The 22,423-nt window shown below is 41.3% G+C and overlaps 1 protein-coding gene across 7 annotated transcripts in view; it reads right to left on the minus strand.

Moving 5' to 3' along the window:
• The window catches only part of LOC111261915 (uncharacterized), a 110,126-nt gene that overhangs the window by 10,377 nt on the left and 77,326 nt on the right, over positions 1 to 22,423 (minus strand). For 6 of the 7 annotated variants that reach the window (XM_086968888.1, XM_086968889.1, XM_086968891.1 and 3 more), the window contains 5 exons: positions 17,270 to 17,534; positions 12,019 to 12,126; positions 4,451 to 5,014; positions 1,837 to 1,955; positions 537 to 721 (listed from right to left, as the gene is read on the minus strand). In XM_086968888.1, coding sequence (XP_086825014.1) covers positions 537 to 721; positions 1,837 to 1,955; positions 4,451 to 5,014; positions 12,019 to 12,126; positions 17,270 to 17,534 — 1,241 coding nt within the window. The remainder of the gene's footprint in view (positions 1 to 536; positions 722 to 1,836; positions 1,956 to 4,450; positions 5,015 to 12,018; positions 12,127 to 17,269; positions 17,535 to 22,423) is intronic. The other variant, XM_086968887.1, reaches the window with a different exon arrangement.

Here is a 22,423-nt window from a genome sequence, read left to right on the forward strand (position 1 = left end):
CGCTGCTTAATGACTGGAATGGCAGTTGAGGCCGGAAAGGAAAGCGATCTGCCACTGAGCTGAAAATTAGCTAAATTTGGCCTTTTGCCAGTGCCGAGAGGCGCCCGTTAACTCATTCCCTTCACCAACCTTTTTATAACACACACTGCTGTCACTGGCGTTTCCTTTGTATCCTGCGTAGCTTCCTACTAAAAAAAGGCCAATGCAGATAAAATAGCGGCAAAGACGGCAGTCGTTTGATAAAGAAGAACAGGCCTTTGTCTTCTTCCTTACTGCTTCCTCCACGCCCAGCACTGAACCTAATTGGTGTAAAGGTGTTCGTTTTCTCCCTTTCTTTTGCTGTTCCAAGCCTTTAACTGCACACAGACAATAGCGTAGGACTAACCATACAGAAAAGCGATAAAACCTCGTATGTAGCAACTGTTAACGACCACATACACCTAATTGTTTCTAAGCGGTGGTCAAGGTTATGAACTTTAACTGAACAACAATTGGTACTGAAGAAGTAAACAGTAGGACACAGGTTAACCAATGACCTTGGGGTGATGAGTCGTTGCGGCCTGAGGCGATAGTAAAGTTCGGCGACGAACGTCACGTAAGCTGTCCATCGCTTTGACACGGCGGAGCCTTCCTGTGGAGACCTCAGGAGCTTGTCCCTCTCGGTATACCATTCACGGCAGCTGTTCAACAAGCTCTCTAAGAACGTGTCACCCTTCTCTTTCTATAACCAGCACAAACACAAAGGTAGATTCGTTTTTAGATCACGCAAGACTATTAACAATAACAACATGTCACATAAACAATTACCATCCTCTTTGTTTTTAGTAACAACATCGCGAAGATGCAATTGTAATCAGAATATACATAGGTAAGAAAAACTCCGCAAAGAGACCAAAGTAATAGTGATGACGTCATCTAGTAACGTTAACAGTGCCATTAGGCCATATAGATACGAGATAAGTTGATAAGTTCAAGAGCAGAAAGTTTCATTTCTAATAAAAAAAAAAGACAAGGTAGGATTTTTGTTTTTCAGTATTCTATAACATATTCGCGGTGCGCAAATGTTTCTCTTCGCAGAAGCATTACACACGGATATATGCACGTGTCTTCGTAAAATTTCGGGTGCAACAAGACGTATCTATCAAACAACAACAAGTTGACAAGTGTGAAATTCAGACGTCGAATATCAAAGAAGCCTTGTTGCTTTGTAACGTTAGCGGTAGCTTCGTGCTGGTTGTAGTAATAGTAATACTGGTGCTGTTGAGCTAACATGGCTGTAACTTTTCCTCTAGGCACACTGCAACAAAGTTACACGCCGCGTTCCCCATTCCGTCCCGCGCGTTAAGTACTGAAGTCTCGTTTTCTATGATAGTTTTAATAGTGATACTTTATAATATCTCTCGGATAAGGTCTCTACACGCATGCCTGCAGGCGCGTTAGCCTGCCGAGCTTCAAAAGCAAGTCGGCCAAGAGCATAGCATCAACATGCTTTTCCAAGGCGGCTAGAGGAGCCGTGCCCCGAGTCCAATTTCAGGAATGGCTGCTACGAGGCATACGGCCAGCAGAAATACGGAAATGTAAGAATTCGGTGTAAGACGTCACGCTAGGCAACCTATTATAATAAGCTTCCTCTGAGCCCTCGTTCTCCAACAGGAAGCGAGGCAACGGCACGCGCGTACAGAAAGGTAGTGGTTACATGCGATAGTTGTCATCGCTGTTGCAGTAAAAGTACGAGAGCGAGAGAGTGGGTCACAGATCGCGTGATCTTCACTTGCGATATAGAGCATAAACGTACAGCGTACTTCAGTGGAGAATTGCATGGAAAGAACTACTGACCTCGATTATAGAAAGGCAAAGCTGAGCGGAAGGCCCCGCGTGCTGGATTCCCTCAGTCGCCTTACTGCAGATCGTCCGTACAACCTCCATGATTTGCATGATGTTTAGAAGGTTTGGGTCTGAAAACGTCATCATACATAAATAAAAACGGTTACTGTATAGTAGTTAACTACGGCAATTTCTTTTTGCTCAAGTTCGCTTAGTCGATCTGAGATAATAAGTCCGACGACAGAAGGGTAAAACTCCCGATGGGGTATCACTCGGCAACTGGTATCACGATTTATGCTGATCAGCTAGTGTAGAGGTTATCAAGTACGCTAATTCCGGTGATCTTCAACTTAACACTCGAGACATTGCTGTCACAAATGCAGATCCTAGATAGGTATGGTAAGTTTTAAGGGATCTGCAAGATACTCTTGGATACCTGAATATTACACGCTGGCATCGGTTGTGTCAGCATTTCTACTTTTTTTTTTAGTAGAAAGGACAAAACGGACACTAGTTTGATAGTACGTACTAATTTGAACATCATACTTTTAAGTAGTAGCTTTCAAACTATGCAGTCGTTATGTAGTACGTAATATGTGCATATATTCAAGCGGAATGATACCAAACGTACATGTTAGCTTTAATGCATATCTATCCATCATACGCTCGTTTCTAGGCTGAATATTCTACAGAACTCAGTGTTGCACCGTTCTAGGATAGCAAATCATAGCTGATACGCCCGCGCAAGATCCTGAAAGATATGCCGTTTTTCAAATATATAGAAAAATCTACCATTACGGCTACGTAACCTGAACACTACAGCAAAATGTCAGGAGGTAGCAGCCGTTGCAACAGATCAAGAGGTAAACTAAGCAAGTTCTGTAGCGCAATTTTTCTTAAACTATTTCGTTACAAAGTACCTCGCGGTCTACACTGTCGTTGAGTCAATCTAACTAACAAGGCACGGTTGAAAAAAGTACAATTGTAGCATAACATTAGGGATGGTATGGTTTCACTTTGTCTCCATGAGTCCACTTTCCAGAATCCTCGATCATGAAGCTTGTGGCCAGATCCTTAGTGTGCCCCGTCCCATTTCGTCGTATACGCGAATACATATGACAGTGTATAGTTCTGCATATACCAAGTCGTTCATGTATAAAACGTGATATACGTAATTCCAACTCTTTGAACTTTTTTTATATATTTCGCTTTTTCTCATTTTCAGTCGAAGTATGCACCATTATTATTTATGGCCTTCTGCCTTTTGGAGGATGACTATTTGTCCCAGTGACTTAAATGTCTAAAGTACAAGAATCTTTGAGGTTTTAAAAAACAATTCCGATATCATTCTGAGATGTTTATAATTTTTTCTATTAGGAACTTTTCCAGATTTAAAAAATGGTAATCTGTTAGAACAGGGTCAGGCAAGTTTTTTGAAGTGTGAACTTGAACTTTGTCCTGCAATAATACCTCTGTTCATTCATTTTGGATACTTAACGCGGACTTTTTTCATCGACTGCTTTAAGCGTAGACGGTATACTTCGGTACAGTTACAATCGACGAAGCAGGACTTATGAAGCTATAGTGAATAGCATTGCATTAGACTACCGAGACACTATACACCTCAGCAGCTATACAGGGTGCTTCAGGGTGATACCCCGCTTGTTTAGTTGTAAAAGATCAGCTTTCCATCATAAGTAATGATTCATGGATTGCAGGAATAGGGCATCGTCGTAACGCGGAAGCAAGGAGAAGCAAGCGCTTCCAGGTATATCTTTTAATTCTTTTTCAAACTGTGGCATATATTTTTCTTGCTAGTTTGGCTTATATGAACAAGTGTAATATTTCAACGCAGACCAAAGCTAAATAATGACAACCGTACTCGTTGAGATGGATTAACTTTTACCGTAGCCCTTAGCTTTTCATTGTTGACACTCGCAGGAGATCTTCCACAAGACTCTCTTTCGAGGTCGATATTGTTTTCAACCAACGAGTCACGGTGTTTTTCGTAGTCGAACTTCCGCATCAAATGCAAGATTTGTCGGGCCAGCTCTATCCGTCGTTGTCGTTTCATATCAGTAAACCACTTATATCCTAGGATTGATTCTCCATGGTTCACTACAACTCGCCTGCCCAAAGCCCGAGTGACGATGTCCGAATAAACCGAGATTCAAAGAGTGCATCCCGAATGCAAAAAAAAAAAAAAAAAAAGATGTGCACCATTGCAAAGTAGCGCAATTTTCATAGATGTCACATTAACGTTTGTCACGTTTCCGTATAATCCAACGATGGTAACGGAACCCGTGGCGACTGTAAATCGGCCGCCCTGACTTTTACCAAATAACATATGAAATATGAACTCAGCTATAGAGCACACGGCAAATAACATTGACGGTCACAGCCTCAGTGCGTAAATGACATTAATCAATATGTCATGACACACACAGTGTCATTCGTAAATATGAAAAAAAAAAAAAAATTAATAGCTACGCTTCGGCCCCTCGCAGAAGAACGCCTGCGAGGGCGTTCAGGGTTGGGTCATTTGGCCTTTGTGGGTAGATAACCTGATTTGTTTACGAATCTTATTCAGTTTGTCAGTTTTTGTTTGGTTTGATCGTGCACTAACCGTTGAGCGCTTTCTTGACAAGAGGGTCGTTGAGCGCGGCACTTGAGTGTCCGTTTTCGTCCTGTGCCTGGATGGCCTGGCTAAGCTGTTGCTGCAGTTGCGTCTGTTGCTGTTGTAGCTGTTGAGCGGCAGATCCCTGTGAGCCGCCATGATGGTTCGAATGGCTGTTGCCCCCGCCGCTCCCTCCGCAACTGCCACCGCCGCCGCCGTAGTGGCCTCCGCCGTGGCTACCGCTGCTGCTACTGCTGCCATTCTGGCTGCTCTGAGCTGCAAAGCTCTTCGACCTCTTTAGAGAGTTAGCGCTCCCGCCGCTCTTTGAAGGGGAGAAGTGCACCGTCTTACCGGTCGACCCGCTATGGCCGTTGTGCGAGTTGTGTGAACCGTGCGAGTTATGGGCAGTTACAGTGGGCGCGCCAACCGTTACCGCTCCAACGGCGACCGACGCTCCGTGGGGGGAGGGGTAGTGGCCACCCGTCGTGGCCACCCCATGATGAATATGGCTGCCTTGATCACCTCCACCACCACCACCACCCCCGGCCCCCCCGCTCGCTGAAACAGCAGCAACTGCGACAGGTTAGCTTGTTAGTTTAATTTACTTTAATACTGTAATCATTATCCAACATACACAAACACGAATGTAAGCATGCAACTTTACCTAGAACGACCGTTACGGGCAAACTAGCTCTGTAGTGCTTAAGTTAGGTGCCTTTAAAAAAAAAAGCTGAACAGCTGGAATGGGTAAGTATGTGCAGCTCGTTTGCAGCGTTCGCAGTTGCGTGCAGCAACGTACGACCGCAGTGTCCTAGATGGAATAAATTATGGCTTCTAGCGCCGCGTGGAGCTCCTAACCTGAGTTTGGTACTGTACTCTCTGGTAGACAATGATAATTATATCACATATTCGCAGCTATCGTAAACTTCTAAAAAAACTAAGGCTATACAATATCCGTTGATTTGTCAGTTAAAGTATTTAAAAATACATTTGCTAAGTCTTGCCCGACTACCTCTTACGCAAACACCGTTTAATAACTGCTGCGTTAATTGCAGCTCATGTGAAGCTACTAGGATATACGCGCACTTTCCTATACAGGCGCCCTTGAAAGAGATAACTGAAGAGCTGTCGACGTAAATCGGGATATTCCAATGTTTTGACGTTAATCACTTCACGCCTTACAATCTGTATACGACCACAAAGGCCCCTGTATAGTTTTGCAAATATAAGGTCAGCTGATACAAGCTGTATGCGGACTCTGCCCAATGTTGTGTTGATAACACTGTTGCATAAAGCAGCTATAACGTCCAGAAAAATAAGCTCTGTTTATACGAGTTATGGCCGCCAGTAGAAACAACTATCCATCGTATTTTCCTAGTTCTCTTGTTGGGCTTGCCCTTTTTTACATTTGCTTCTGCTCACTAACGCTATGCACAACTCACGGGGGCTGTCTTTATTCGGAGCGTTGGGATACACTAAAATGAAGACAAAATTTCGATTAGAATTCGCTTGAAGAGACTCAGCTAGCATTTTCCCTTCTCTTGCTCGCAGACTTCGTCAGAGGCAGGAATACCAAATATACCAGTACGGCTTGCAGCACGTGCACTGGTTTTCTTCCTCCTGCTGGTGCTTCATGTAGTGTTGAACGCGGTCACATAAGTAATAACGTTGACTAATGTTTGCCAACAAACGGAAGGTATACAATGATCCGTGAGGAAACAGATAAGATGGGGATCACTTTTGTGGTGGTCGCAATTTAAATTCGATAAGGTCTTCTACAGTCGAAAACCACATCATAAAAGATTCGACACTTCAGTATGTTCAGTGACTCTCTCGCTGGGTAACACGGGTACGCTCGAGTTTGACATGGCATACTGAGCGAATAGTAGTAAGACTAGCAGCAGATGTCCCAAAATGGGCATATGTATACAGATGAAAATTAAAAGAGAATAGATTGAAGCCATATCAGCTCGGAATACAGTTATTGTGTATGATCCTCTAAAAGTAGCTATTAGAGAAGATCCATTGAAATTTCTCTGCTTGGGTAAGGAAGCACCCACAAAACTCCACTCAAGCCATGTAAGTATCGGAAAAATATTAACGGTCACTGTCTCGTTATTTTGGTAGACCATTAGCTCATGTTTCAGAGTTTCTCAATGTTAGTTTCAATCAGCTAACGAACTCAATTAATAATCATACTGTTTTGTTTGAAGACAAAACAGATTTTAGAAAAAGGGCAAATGAAGGTTCATATAGAGCGCTCGAGTAGACACAAAAAACAATACTTGATTGATAATGGTCGTACAATAAAACCGTACAAGTGTTACTTCTTTTTTTAAGCAAACAATTTTGGCAAACCTAATGGGATGGAAAGTTTCATTCAGCATTATGAGAGCGTTATTTAGTAAAAGGTGGCGGATAAAGACCCTCGAACGCAGAGCGTTGTCAGTCTTTGCAAGCGAGCAACTTCAGTCAGAGATCGTGTTCTGATAGGTTGTATTTGAGAATAGTGGAACTGAATTGCTGCTGCTAAGCACCCCTCATAGCTATGAACGTGGCCGTTACAGGCTTGGACAACTAACGGAAACGGTACAGGTCCCAAGAGAGGGCTTAGAATAGAACTACTACGACAAAGCGGCAGACTTGTAATAATGCAAGCGGACTCTATATCGTTTCCCGTTCAATTGTCCGCATTACGTTCTACTGTGTTTGCTGTTACTAGTACCGCTGCTAATATGAGGAGCGAATAACTACGCTAGCTCGCCCATAAATGCCAACAAACAGCGACGTTCGATATGGTCTAGATCGAATGATTCGTAAAAAAAAAAAAGGCAAGCTTGAGTTAACGAAAGAAACCTAAGGAGCAATTACACATTTATAATAGTTATGCCGTCTGTAAGTATGCGTGTTGAGGGTAAGGTCCAACTACCACAAGCCGCGTGCCTCAGAGATCGAGCTCAAGTTCGTTTATAATACTTTACTCGGACGTATGAAGTCGTATGAACTTTTTGACCATGTACGCTAGAACTAACTCTACATAAAAGTATCATAAGTAACTTCCGCCTGAAACCTACCACCTGCGGATGTCGTGCTGAGCCTGATCATTAATCTATTTTCGATGATAAAAGGGCCTCATGAGTAATCAGACTTTCTTAAGACCCTTAGTATGTGGGAAATCTTATTCCACATCTAATATTTATCACTATCATTCTTGCTATTATTGGCCGCTTGGAGTGTATATCAAGAGCATATGTGGTGTTGCATCCTTATGCACCACATGGCGCACTCTGTCACGTTATCTTTACTAACCATATATTAGAAATGAACACATTTCAAACAGTTAGTTGTACGTCGTCTGTATATGCTACAAGGAAGTTATCCTTTAAGATCGCTGGCTTCAGACTCTGTTCACACTTATATTGGAACTATTGTCCAGTTTCAGGGTACGAAATGGCTTTAGATGTTTACCCAAACAGCGTAAAAACGAATGATAATTTCATTATCACTTTCGTTTTGGATCATACTACGATCCACAACAACAAAATCCCAGACTTTCACAGTACTATCAATCGTCATAGGATAAATTTTCGATATATTTTAACCTTTGGTCGACAATGAACGGACATAGTTGTCTGACAGGTTGATTTCTAAAGGGGAGGAAGAAGAACGCCGACATACATGCACGTAAGCCGCCAAAAAGCTGACGATGATGACTACTACCGCTGGATGAGTCCGAGGCGGTTGTAAGTATAATCAGATGCTATACTGCTAGCAAAAAATAAGTCGGTATCGGCGATACAATTGGCTGTCGTTACCTTCGAAGAAGTGAGATTGCACTAAAAAAGCCCATGAGTGGTCAATGCCTTTGCTCAATCTCACCTTTACTACAGAAGCTGAACTTACGCTTGCTTTGTAAGAATAAGAGCCGCAACAACAACTAAGTACTTACTTTCGAATATGATATATAATAATTTCGGTTATTCTATCCATGTGTGTATTTTTTGATATGGAAACATTTTACCTATTCTGAAAATATGATAACGACAGGTGTGTTTACGACTGATGGTGGATAGGTGAACACAAATCCTGTAGATGAGTCCAGTGCCCGGGGACAATTTTTGTTTGCTAGAACAGCAAATAGCAAAAAAACTTTAACAAACGATATTGATTAAGACGTTGTGTCTCCAAGTAACTGCACGAACGGATGCAGCCTTGTAGATTTTTTCCCTACGAAGCAGAAAGTCAGAGCCTCTAGCTGTTGCTCGAAACACTGAAACAACTTATGCACCTTGATTTCTGTGTTGGCTAGATATCTTATGCCTTTTTGAGGTACTCATGAAAAGTACATGCATTATCATGCTGCAAACAAATTTAACTAAATAAATATACAAAAAAAAAAACTCTGTCTGTTCGGAGCGGCTTGCACCAGACTTATTTAAACAGTAAGTCTTGAAATAACATAGAGACGATGAAGTATGCAATCATGAATATTAGGCTCAAACGCTTAAGGTTACACCCAAGGTCGAGCTACAGGCGCGGCCAGGAACGGAACCTGTCATTTGCCTTGCCTCGTCGGGCAAGAGCAAACTGTTGCTTTCTAGTAATCGTAGCATCTCAACGATTACAAACAGCCAAAAAAAGTAAAGAAGCATTGAGTGGAGAACTGTCCAGGCTGTAGTATTTTCGTTTTCTGCTGAGCACTTTGGCGTCAGGGGAATAACTACAGCCTATGGGCTGATGCTTTGCTAAGAAGCAGAGCTAAGTTGGGGCATTGTTTTGTCTGCGTGTACCATGTCACGCCCGAAAAAACTGACACTCTGACTGGTTATGTTCCACCACTAGTCAGAGTATACGTTTCGCCAGAGATCTCCTCTAGTCAGCCAGCCTCTTTTCCTTTTCACGCGATATTGAATTGAGCAATTTTTCTTTTGCGTCATAACCCTTCACATCCGATTCCCGCATGCAGCCCTGTCGTCCTATAGTGCCACCACTTTCTGCGTGTCTCTTCCAAAAGCGGATCGATAGGTTTAAAGGGGCCGCTGACCAAACGTGCCCTTGTAAGCAAACATACACACCACTCTGGCCATAATTAATGGCCTGCTGTGTCTCACTTCAAATTGGAGAAGCCCTTCGTATAGCTGAGGTGCGGAACGCTTATTTGGTTCAAAAATCATTCTAAACGTGTCTCGTGTTAGGGTATCTTCTTGCGAACACATAAGTTAGACCATTTGAGATTCTTACGTAGAGGTCATTGGAATTATAACGGGATAGGAAAGTAAGTTCTCATGTAAAAAAGTACGGACAGATAGAATAGGCATGAATCCTTGTACAATGGAAAAAGGGAGCAATATAAAACGCACGAAAATAGATAGAACGGACGGGTTGTCAACTCCGCAATATGCAACCCCACCTAGGGAAACGCACTTTTGACAAAAATAGCGTCAGAATCTAACCTCAGCAGTCCCTCATAGGTCAGTAACTACGCAGAAGTAAACTCAGATCGCGCTCGCGTATTGAACAAATTTCAAAAGAGCGGTACGACTACATGAAGAAGCAGACGCCAATAGCAGGACTCGTTAAGCCCTTATACACAACAGCTAAACCACTACTTATCCAGAATAAGAGCACATAACAACACGTTCTCCATTGCAAATGACATTTTTTACTTTCTAGATGTACCACTGTGAACGGTGACCGAATACCTGCTTTGTGCTTGAATTCTCAGGCGTGACTGTTGGTCAGAATGCATTAAGCGTATGCAATTGCCACTGCCACAATCTCTCTTGTTTTTGGGGTCGTTTCGTGACATTTTTGCGCAGCGAAAGACAGCTACACAGTTTTTGCTGTGAGGCACATTTTATTGGGCTTGGTACGCTTGGAACAGCCGTACAAATTTGACAATATTATATAAGAACGTATGAATCAGACACAGCTATTGATGTTTCCAATAATCATTGCGGACCGTTGGAAGCAAATTGGCGCGCTTTCGAAAAGGATGAGCTCCACAATAACCTGCTCAATCGGTAACGCAGTTACTGACATGTGGCTATCCTATGCACCACCAGCTGGGCATCCATAGTGGCCTGATAGTCCTGAGAGAGATTCCTTGGGCCTGCTCGAATTTAGATACATATATATAGGCATACAAGCAGACCGTAGTAGGTAAACTGTAAAAGGTGGCGCAAAGCTTGAACTAAATTACGCACAAATTGAATGGTTTTCCTGCTCGCATTTTAGAAAATAAACTAACTGAACGCTTGCAGCATGTTAAACCTAAATTGGGCCAGCTCCGCGTTAAATAAATAAATAGATAAATAAATAGATTTAAACACCATGAGAGGAAACGAAAGAGTTATAAAAGAAGATACTAAGCAAGATGATGTTACTGAACTGGGCTGCAATCAAAACACATTGTGCAATGTTCACTGAAAAAGGTGATCATTCTATGAACGCGTAGGGTAGCGGCGAAGGCACCTAGCCATCGCCATTTAACTCCGAAGCTGCCGGCAAGGTCAAAATTGACCAGTGGCCTGATCCTGCGAAGCTTTCGTTGCCACCCGATATTTCTGGGACAATCAATTATTTTGGATTAAAGATATTAAAATCAGCATGCTATGATAGATGGGTTAAATCCTTCACGCTAGGACTAGCTAAGTAGTTTGAAAGTAAACCTTCCAACAATTGTAGTAATAAAATTTTACTTTTCGAATAAGTTTTCTAGGAAGTCTGTGTGCGTGCGTGCGTGCGTGCGTGGCTGTGCACTCGGTCATGCATTTTGGATGGCAAAAGAAAAAGAAGAATATGACAAAACAAACAAGAATCACTTGAATGATCTCAGCGGAGTAGCAATGGTAATGGCATCTGCTGAAACCTAGGTTTTTATTATTACTAACTACAACACCGTTGCATCTATCTGTAGTATTCAGTTCCAGGCATATAAGGTATGTGCATGCTTTTGTTCCTTAGCTGTAATGGCAAAAAAAAAGACACGAGCCGTCGTCCTAAACACTGGGTGTCGCTATTCTACGGGAAAGTTAAAGCCAATGGGCAAATGAGGCCACCAGTTTACGTAACCTATAATTGCAGATTTATGTCTGCTTTCCAAGTATCCATGCTTTCTGCGGGTTCGTAAGAAATGGTAGGCTATTGAAGGACACTTGCGGAATGCTGCTTAAAAGTAACATTAGAAGAAGCAAATGTTTCGCAAAAATTAGGACTGTCTTATTATTAGGGCTATTAGGAACGCGGCTACTTAGGTCAGTGTGACCTACTTATTCAGGTAGCTCAATATGAATCTCTGAGGTTTTATATACAGCGAAGCATCGATATATCCTACCTAGTTCCTCTAGATAAAATCGTTTCGTCTTTTTTTTTATAATTTTATAAATTCGTCAAATATATACTACAATAATAATAATTACTATTAAGCAGTGAATAAAAGTGGCACTTAGTAACGTAATTCATCGGATATATTATAGAATTTTTTCTGCTACTGAAAAATCTAATTGGCCGAAAAAGAAAACAAGTGACTAGTAGATTTATTAGTGTATTTATTAAAGGTTAAAAATAGTTAGTACCTTGGTCAGCGAGATACGCAGTAACGGCATCCACGTACGATTGGGTTAAAGTGGCCGCGGCTGCCTGCGGAAGAATCTTGCTGATATTCGACGCGTCTAGCCGAACGCCTGTGACGCAATTGAATTCAATCATCATACCGCCATCACCAAGTACACCAATAGGATGACGGTGTCACAAAAATCACACATTAAGGATAAACAATAGTTAATCAATGAATTGTTAGCCGTTATGATTCGTTCGAATCCTTATATTTAAACTCAACCACCTGCGGCTTATTATATAACGAAGACCCTGTATTACTGATTGCACTCATGGAAACTGTTTGGACTATTTGGCTCAGTGAGAGACCTATCAACAAACACTTTGTCGCATTGCCGATGATAAGTAACTAGGAAACTGTTTATTTTTTCTTCTACCACCACCAGCATTGTTTAAGACTTCACTTGATGTCAAGCTCGAAAGCTTCTGTTCGGTGATCATAATTACTACAATATCGAGGTCGAAGGAAATGATAAAACATTCCAAGATATACATCATGTAATACTGCAGTTCACCGAAGAAACACCGTGTACAGCATACAGAACGGGCAGACAATGGGCTACGAAATAATCGGTTAGGATCCGGAGCTCTGCACTCAACGGAAACAAATATTGAAAGATGAACGGTTTTCCCGAATAGCAGAGGAAGCTAACTAAATTAACGATACTAATTTTTTTTCCCTTTTGCTGAGATAGTGGTGAAGACAAAACGGACAGCTTGTTCCCCTATTGGCTTGTAACATGCTTCAGAGAAATGCAGCAACTGATTTAGCTTCCATCTGTTTCTAGTGGCTGAAGGTATAGCGATACCGGTATCAAATCGCCTATTCGAATCTGCTCAAGATATACTTATGGAGATTTTTGTCCACAGATGGTAGCTCCTAGTAGATGAGACGTAGCCAAGCAAACACATATAAAGGTTGTGGGCTGCAGCGTCAAAGGTTTTCATACATTCCACACCGAATGTCGACCCAGAAAAATATAGATATAGGTAAGCTAGGTACATTTTCATAACAGACAATACAGCAACTATATCATAGGGATATAGTTTACATGGGATCAATATTTTGATCGTCTAACTCGTATAAACTCATCAGCCGACAGTCTTTTAACTAAAATTATGAGAACTATCGTTACGCTGGTTCTCTATTACAATTTTCTACACTTTTATTAAACAAGGGCGACGTGTTTCTTAGTGCTTAAAAATGTGGACGCGCGAAGCATCGAATTTTCGCAGACCCGAAGCGAATTTTTCAAGACTCACAACTGGGTTGAAATCGCCGGTCCTGACCTCGCTCGAGGCTTACGCTCACAAGAGGTAGCTGCTCTGTAAAACTCTACACAGCCATTAAAAAACTTATTTGCAGTAGGCTCCGGCAACTTCATTCGACCCACGCCGGACTCGTTGGCAGCGCGCACTTCAGCGTTGATACACTTCGATCTTAGCTATTACTTCGACATAATTCGTCTAGCAGTTGTTCTTCACTTTAGCTTTTTTGTCGTTTTGCCTCATAGCTCGTTCCTATGCCTGGTAGATGAGCGGAGTATGACGATAATCTCTTTGGTTGTGGGAAGTTCAAGTTCTGCAAAAATCGCATTATTTAACGCCTCTTTTCCAGCTGCACATTGTATTACCGTGTGATCGACGTTGTCCTTCTCATCCAACAGATATAAAACGCAGATATTTGAGAAGGCCTTTTCAATTCAAACGATAGAAGGATTTCAAGTTATCCATGTCCATGTCAGGCCCTTTATACGCTACGTTTAGTGTTGGTTTACTGAATAGGCTTCTATATCCCTAGCTGTGTCTCAGGCATATGGGTTCGATAGAAACGTTTGTTGCAACTATTATCAGCGAGAAACGGACTACCTGAAGCATGCGGTCGCCATAGACGAGGTACGTGTTGCCCTTCAGAGAAATGTTAAGCAAAAGAATATTATCAAGTAGACTAGAGCGTGAATTACGCGGCAGCGTCGGATAAGCTCATGCTTTAAATCGAAGTTCCAGTGCTTTTACATATAATAGATATTAAAAGTATCGTTATGAATATACTCTGCGTAAGAAGGACACAGTTAGTGCTGCCAGGTATCCCATGTTCATGAGAAGGGTCACGAATGTACGGCCGTTTGCGCACAATAAGGTTACTAGGTAACAGTGCACTACCTCATCGCCATACTTCAATCATGGCCTGGGCGGAGAAAACAGGATCCGAACAAATTTTACTGTGTGACTTCAATTATCTTTACGTCCAAAAAAGGCGGTGGAAAACCGTCGATTCTTTCAAACAGCCTTCGATTATACACGGCAGTGTAAATCGTCAGTAAACGGCTGTTGAAAAGATCCACAGCGCTGGCTTCAATGTGGGAACAGTGAAAGGAAGAACAGCTGACAGATACGAAACAAAAACTGGAGTATGTTTTAAACTTATATGGTTTAAAGCGTCATATACTTTTTCGATTCAATAGATAGCGTGGACGATTTGGTATTACACCTCCCGGTTATTTTCAAATGTTCCCTTTTCGTCAGCTTTAGCCCGTTATGATTTTGCAACGTGACAACGTTTCTATTTATCCCTAAAGACATTTTTGTAAGAAATGAATCTATCGTCTTGTTTAAGCTGCTGCTAAAGTATGAAGCTATTCTCGCTGGCTGTTATGATCAATCCTATCAGTGACGAATACCGCAAGCACCATGATGTCTCTCCCATATGATTTCAGGCTTATTTGTAGCCTGCAATGAACAGCTAGAGAAAATTTATCCGAGGCACGTATTTTGTGTGGATCTATTATCATACCGTATTGCCTTAATTAAGTTAGATAGACATCAGTGGTGAAATCTAATATTAATGAAAGGTGTAACCGCTTCGGTTCTATTTCATCATAATGATAAAAATGCATAGATTGTTATTCGATTTTGAAGTTAACAGAAAGGTCGTATGTCTATCATGCGGGCATTGTGATGCAAGTTATTTTCCAATGCGAGAGATTACTTCGATAATAAACGTATTCAATCTGTTATGTAATGTGTATTATCTATTATGTCTACGTATTGTTTAAGTCGATGAGGCTACAAAAGAGCTCGACTTGCTTCGGAGCGGCAACACGGAGATGCACCGTGTGACGAGCGTGACAGCCGATAGGTCAAACTCCGACGCATGGAACTACTTAGGACGCGTCAGCTTGTATAGAAAAATCGTTACGCGCAAATGTACGATCTGCGTCAAGGGTTGCTTCATAAAAACACGATGGTTGCCAGGGAGAGATCTTTTCGCAAGCGTATGTCCTTCGTGTTAATGCCAAAAACAAAAACGACGAAGGTTATTGGATCTATCGATGTAGATAAATTCTTCCTTCACAAAGAGATTAACCTCTCCGATACAAATTAGCACGTCACCAAAGGTCATCCCTGGAGAGGTCAAAGTAAAGACCTCAAACACTGTTTACATTTGCGAAGCCCTTTTCCGAGATGGTAGCGTTCGTCAGCAGTACCTGACGTAACCCTTTTGTCACATACTCATTACGCCAATATATCTGCTAGGCTATGGCTAGTAAGTTGGATATTGTATGTCAACAACCTAAATATATTAACGCATCAATATAGCTATGCGAAATAACCTATACGAAAAACTTTACTTTGAAGAAAAAGTGAGAGTTTGTAAATTATTTGATTGTAGGTCTAGTCCCAGTCGCCAGCTATCGTGCTTCCGTTCAACGTATTCACCAATATACTCTACGAAAGAAAAATTATAGATAGTAATTCATGCACTGCAAAGGGCACTGAATTGCAAAAGCCCTTGAAAAATAATTTTCTACCATCCTCTTGTAACAGAGAACAAATGTTCAGCCACTAAGAATATTTGAAAATCGTTTGATATATATATATATATATCAATTATATTACATATCTAGTTTAAACTTACTCTCTTTTCATATTAGACGTATTATTATTAGGCCAATAACTAGCAGAAAACAAATGGCACCGTTTTTCTAAGGGACAAATAATAGGATTCAGTCGAAATAGGCGGCTCCGGGCAAAGTAGCCGGAATGCCGACTACGACTAGATGGAAATCTCGTATGGCTTCGCTAATATAACTCGTATTGTGGCAGCGAACAGAGAATAGAAGATCTCTGTGAAGAAAGCATTTCTCTCAAGAGGCCAGCTGCGAATATAAACAATAATAGGACCTTCATACTTAACGTTTTTCGACTTGTCTTCTCGGTTTTTTTCAACTTTTAATGACTCTCCGGACCCTTTTGAATCAATCACTTTTGTTAGGTTCGACCTGAACGAGTGACAAAATGGCCAGAATGCATTTTAGATGTCTTCGTAGAGAATTATTCATAGTTGCACAGATTGTGCATGTGAAGGTCAAATGGTAATGCAATTTTTAAGAAGGCAAGCTTCGATCAAGCCGTCATGTTATGCATAGGTGGCCTGAACGGAACCCTATCGCCTAATTCCAACATAAAAATCCTGAAATTTGATAATATAGGAGAAAACAATTGTAGATTAGTCCTGCTCACATTGTACGACGCGTCTCGTTGCCAAGAGCCCCAGAAATTTTGTTATTATCATCCCGAAGACCATTTTTATCATATGGTCCTTTTGGGAATTTGTGAACCCAAGTGCTTTTGAATTTACAACTGTACCAGTAAATAGGTTTCTTTTACTGCTAAACAACGGTGACATGGTATGCCATTAATCTGTAGCAGGGTGACCTTTCCCAACAATAATGTTTGGCTTACATTTAATCATTGCAACTATCGAAATACCCATGAGTTATAATGCTTTTGAATTTTCTAATTAGTCGATCGCTATTAATATATTCGATCTCTCTGCTCGGTTGTTCTAATATGAGAACACTACGTCATCAGCCGTTGCGAGACACGTCTCTATCTACGTATTATTTCCTCTTGGCTCGGTGTGCGTCGATCGCTGGGTCGCTTGTCAAAGTTTGTAATAAACTGCATGTTGATATACTTGTTTACCTATTAGATCTATGGAATAGGGAGTTCTGTCCTGACGACGCTGGGCGTCAACTGAACCTTCTAAAAAAGTATCAAGCGTAAACACGAGAGCTTGCACTAAATGAGCTGCGTCTGTCATTGCTGATAATATCATTGTTATTAGTATTATTCGTAAGTATTAGACATAAAATTAGGGACGTAATAGTAGTCGTAATGAAAATTGAGTATAAAAAAGTTTCTCACCGGGCGGCCTGTAGATTTCGATGCTGGGCCGGCCGCGCTGTTGTATCTTTGAAGCGTTGGCAGCGCTGGCAGAGCGACGAAGTTTTCCTGTGCTGCTGCTGCCTCCACCACCGCCGCCCCCACTACCACCACCCCCGGCTCCGCTGCTGCCGCCGCCTCCGTTAACTGAAGGAGGGCCGCCGCTTACGCCTCCACCGGTGGCGCACTTCGAACCGCCACCGCTTCCGCCGCCGCCACCGCTATTTCCAGTGTGCATCGCGCTTGCCTTTTCGCCACCGCGTTGTTGATCGTTCGTTCAGTGTTTACCCACAACGCAGAAACGAGTAGAAGCGCTCATGCCGACAGATGAATCGGGCAATAATGCACGAACACAACGATGCGTACGCAACGCCTCGTGACGAGTACAAGGTCGACGACGATGGCAAAATAATAAGGATAACATCAGACCGAACAGCGGCAATATCCGAGACCGTAAGCATCGTGAACAAGAACATACGAGGATAAGAAAAAAAGGGATGAGGCAGAAACAAGTACGTTAGAATTACGCATGCATATGGTATAACCACAGGATAGCGTGGAACTGGAGGATATTAACTTCGTCCACTGTGTCATTATTATACAAACAGCAAATATTCAACTTAGAAAAAATATGTAGCATGACTGTATTAACATTTTATTTGAGATACCGGGAGTTAACGAATTATTGTTTCGCATAAAAAACACCTACGTACTGTTCCATTTTTATTATAGTCCCTTGCCTTACAGCTCCGAAAATTCCCATTTCTAGGCGGTGTTCTGCAACTGCTTCATTCCCCATAGCTCACAGTGTCTTTAATTAATCTCTATAAGAGTCGTCAAGAAATTATAAGATTTAACGCTACAAAAAAAAACAAGAACTCCCATATAAAAGTCATTTGGTAATAAGTAGTGTTTACATATATTTGTTAGAACTTATCTGAAGCTATTATTTATCACATCTACATCACCGCACTATAATAAAGAATCCTCAGGAAAGCCATAGTGATGACTCGGTCTTTCTTATAGGGCTTTCGCATTAAGGTAACTGCATCCTAATCTTTATTTTTGGCTTAGGCGTGCTTTAAACATAAGTGCAAATTAAAAATCTAGAAGGACTCAGACAACAGTACTCGAGATCGATAGAATAGAAGCCCGTGTTACCGCTTAAGGTTCTTAGCAACATAGCTATAAATGAAGTAAATATCAGAATCAAGGTAGAAGATCAGTAGAATCAAGGTTGAATTGTTCCGTTGACTGTATTACATAGAAGTAAACAGTAGTGCTAGAGCCAGCTCTTAGATTAAGCCTTGACGACCTGTTCCTTTATAAAACTTTTTGGAAAGAAAAATCTTTCTGTTATATGTCAAGTTCAGTCTGAAGCAAATTGAGTTAACTGTTATTGATGCCCCGTGTATTGTTTTGATAACGGCGTCAGTGAGCTTATTCATTTACTAAGATGAAGCTGAGAGACAAAACTTTCATAGAATGTGCCAGCCCCATTGATAAGTCGTCCGCTAGCTGAAGCATACAACAATATAGAGAAGAGCTTATTAAATAAATCATGAAACAGTAATTACTCTGTAAAAATGGTATATGCGCATTTTTCTTTGTATGAATTCTTCATTTGGTCAGAACCATATTTGGTCGACAAATATTTGTCACTCATGCTAACTTTATTCTAAATCGAAGCTTTTTAAAGAGCACGCTCACTGAACAGTAACAAGCTATTCAGCTCTTCAGATCTGTTTCGGACAAAAAAAACTCGAACCTTTTATAGGGAAGGAAAAGCACACGCATCGACTTTTCAGATAGGAGACTGCTCATAGTATTCCATTCGGAATTGCCCTTGTCCTTATGCCGTAGCCGGCGTAGGTATATGTCTAAATGCTGAGAGCTTCTATGGGGGCAAACAAAAAAAATTCGGTCTATTTGTTCGCTTCTTTTACCCTGATCTTCTTTTGGTTTCAAGTACCATCACTACCACAATTAGGCTCCGTTGCTCGGGCTAGAAATATTAATTCCTCTTCAGTGACAATCGATGTCTCTCCAATCTTACTCTATCTGGCTGTCTTCGAGGCTGGAGGGCAAGCTAGATAGCGAAAGGAAGGAAACTCCGGAATGCCTGGCGTTTATTAGGCGTGATGATCCAAATGACGAAGATCGACGCGGCCCAATGTAATCTACGAGATCTGTGCAGACGGACGAAGCTAGCGAGCTATCTAAGTCTATCTGGTAGCCGTGTTGGAACTGACAGAAGCAATACAGCAAGCCGCTGGTATACACCGATTTTATGCGACGCAGCACACCCCATAAACATTGAAACTTACTATCCTCATCAGAGTGCTCCATGGCAGCTCAGGGTAGACACCCTATTCAACACTACCAGGGAGCGCAGGGGGGAAAGAGGGAGTGGTCATTGGGGAAACGCTGCCGCGCAGAGACGGCAAAATCATTCCCAGCAATAACTTCTTCATTATTGGTCAGACTCGTCTATCGGTTGCCTTATCGACCATTTCAATAATCAAATACGGCCTTATCCTTTGTAGCTCCCCACCCAGATCCCTATTCCGGACCTTCCAGACTGCGGCCATACAGTTAGAGGTGATAACAGACGCACTCTGATAATTCCCCCGCTGGTCCCATCTACCTCCCCCTCGAATCAACACCGAAATCTGTTCCATGTTCTAGAATCATGTGCCACGTATGGAAGATGCGCGAAAAGGCCACTACAGATTTCGATGCCGAGATTCAGGAAATCATGGGAATCGGTGGTGCACATATATTTGAATTTCCACTATTAACCACCACATAACTTTTCGGTAACGTCCTCTTTCTACGATAATTCAATCAAGTGGGGAACGCTGCTTATTATTCATATCATTGAAATACCCGGTAATTAATATTACAGGAGTTTTTGTTATTATTGTGCATTCCCTTCACTGGAAGAGATCGTACCATTAATATGTGTGTTGATATATCCTAATTCAGTAAACAAAGCAGTAGATAAAAGCTTCCCTATATTTATCCACTATTTCTTGAAGACTCAACAGAATTTTTAGGGGAATAGCCAGAAACTACTGGTTTTAGTGTGAAACATTAACTAGGCAACGCAACGGCAATCCCTTGGCCCTACGAGACGAAATTAATCCAGTCGCCACTGACTATCAAACCTCAAAGAAGGTTTAGGCCTAAATTTTGCAAATAGGTCTTGATTGAGACTCACAGGCAAAATACCAATAAACTGAAGCTGCAAAATCTCTATGTTTGAGTCAGTTTTACCTATTAAACAGACCCTTTTACAAAGTGAAACAAACAGAGTGAGTATCTACATGATATATGATCTTTGTTTACATATGTAGACAACGAATAAAAAGAATTGTGTTACTTGCGGCAAAATCGAATACTCATCAAATACGACTTTGTGGCAAAAACAATAATTCTTATTAACTTGTTTAGTGTGTTTTAATACGAAACACGCCCATATACTGGTATTGTTAATGAAGTCGATTAATTTAGCTAGAATAACTGTTCCCCCTACCCCCTACCCCCTGAATTGAGTTTGGAGAATCAATGAATGCTCACTAGATGCCGCCGTAAAAGATGAAAATAGGTCGTGCCGATTTGATCTATATAAATAAACAGGTTTCATCTCGAAAATCTACCGCAGATGCAGTAGTAAACTGCACACGAATTGTCTATCGGTCTCACGCATCAGTCGATGGAAGTGTCAACGCGCACGAACTTCTGTGTTCCCTGCATCTGAAAGACAAGGTTTTAATATAATCATCGCTAAACGTATACACCCTATATTCCCAGAAAGTGTGTGACTGTAACTCCGAGTCAAGACGTGCATCTGTGATACAATCGTAACATTAACAATATCGTGATAAATCAGGAATATTGCACATAATATCTCACGATATAAGAACAAACTGCTTAAGAACGACTGAAGTCTAAAGAGACACGTGAGATGCTAATTAATTGTTTGTCGCCAGTACTTTCTATAACGTACACGTATACACGCGTTCATCAGACTGAGTAGATATCAGCTTCACACAGTCAGACACTGACTGGAGCAGCCTGACGACGTTTCTAGACGCCTACAGTAGTATCGACAACGAAAACCTATTGACCAGTCTGTTCAAGATGTCTGATCAGGCGCTTGTACGTTTTTGTATACAACAAATGTTCAGGCTATACAAAATCAATTGGTATTGTTTTTTTTGGTAAACAATCCGTCTAAGTCTTCCGTCATTTTCAACGTGAATTCAAGGAGCATTTTAGATTACATCAGACGACTGTGATTTATCAGCATTTGCTGTTCCATATCAGTGGGACTATGTCCATAATTTTAGTTATTTTTTTTCTTTACTGAATAACGATTTGATGTATATGCCACAGTACCAATTGTGCAATTCTTGCTCCCATCCCTTCTCTTCCACACGCTGCGCTCCCTCTTCCATTCGTCTCCCCTTCCCATTCTCTCTATTTTTACGTCTGCGGTTTAATCCATGTCATAGCTACGCAACGTCGTGATCTGCAATCTGAGGCCCTTGAAGCCAACGTGTAATCTTCTTGCTTTTCGTTGTGGAAGTTTGATCAGACGGGTAATCTCATCGACCTTACGCTTGCGACGCTGACGTTGGCACCTAAATTTCTCAAGCTGGCTAAGTGAATACATGTATATATATATAGAGAGAGAGAAATGCAAGTATTACTAAGTAACATTGCTTGGTAAATGCGTTACCAATACATGTGCAATTTTCTTTACTCACATTAATTATCTATAGTCTATATCCGTCCTAGGCGGTCTTGAACCATAGTCCTCTGACCTCATTCCAACGGTACACTCAGTAACCATGAGGACTTATTAAAAACTAGAGAAATCACAGATACAACGAAGATCATAATTTTAAACAAAACTCTTCGGATAGGTAGCTTCTTTTGATTGATTCGTGATTAGAAGCAGTGGTCTGATAATTTTTCAAACAATTTCGTCATACTTATCTTTTTGTTCCGCTATGATCTAATATACCGTTAAGTTATTTTGAAAACACACACATATTGCATTAAATCATGCTTATATTACATAACATATAGACTCAGCATACATGGCCGTACATATCCGTTCCTGTA

The sequence above is a fragment of the Varroa jacobsoni genome, unplaced genomic scaffold (assembly GCF_002532875.2).
Source record: "Varroa jacobsoni isolate VJ856 unplaced genomic scaffold, vjacob_1.0 scaffold_614, whole genome shotgun sequence".
Lineage (NCBI taxonomy): Eukaryota > Metazoa > Arthropoda > Arachnida > Mesostigmata > Varroidae > Varroa > Varroa jacobsoni.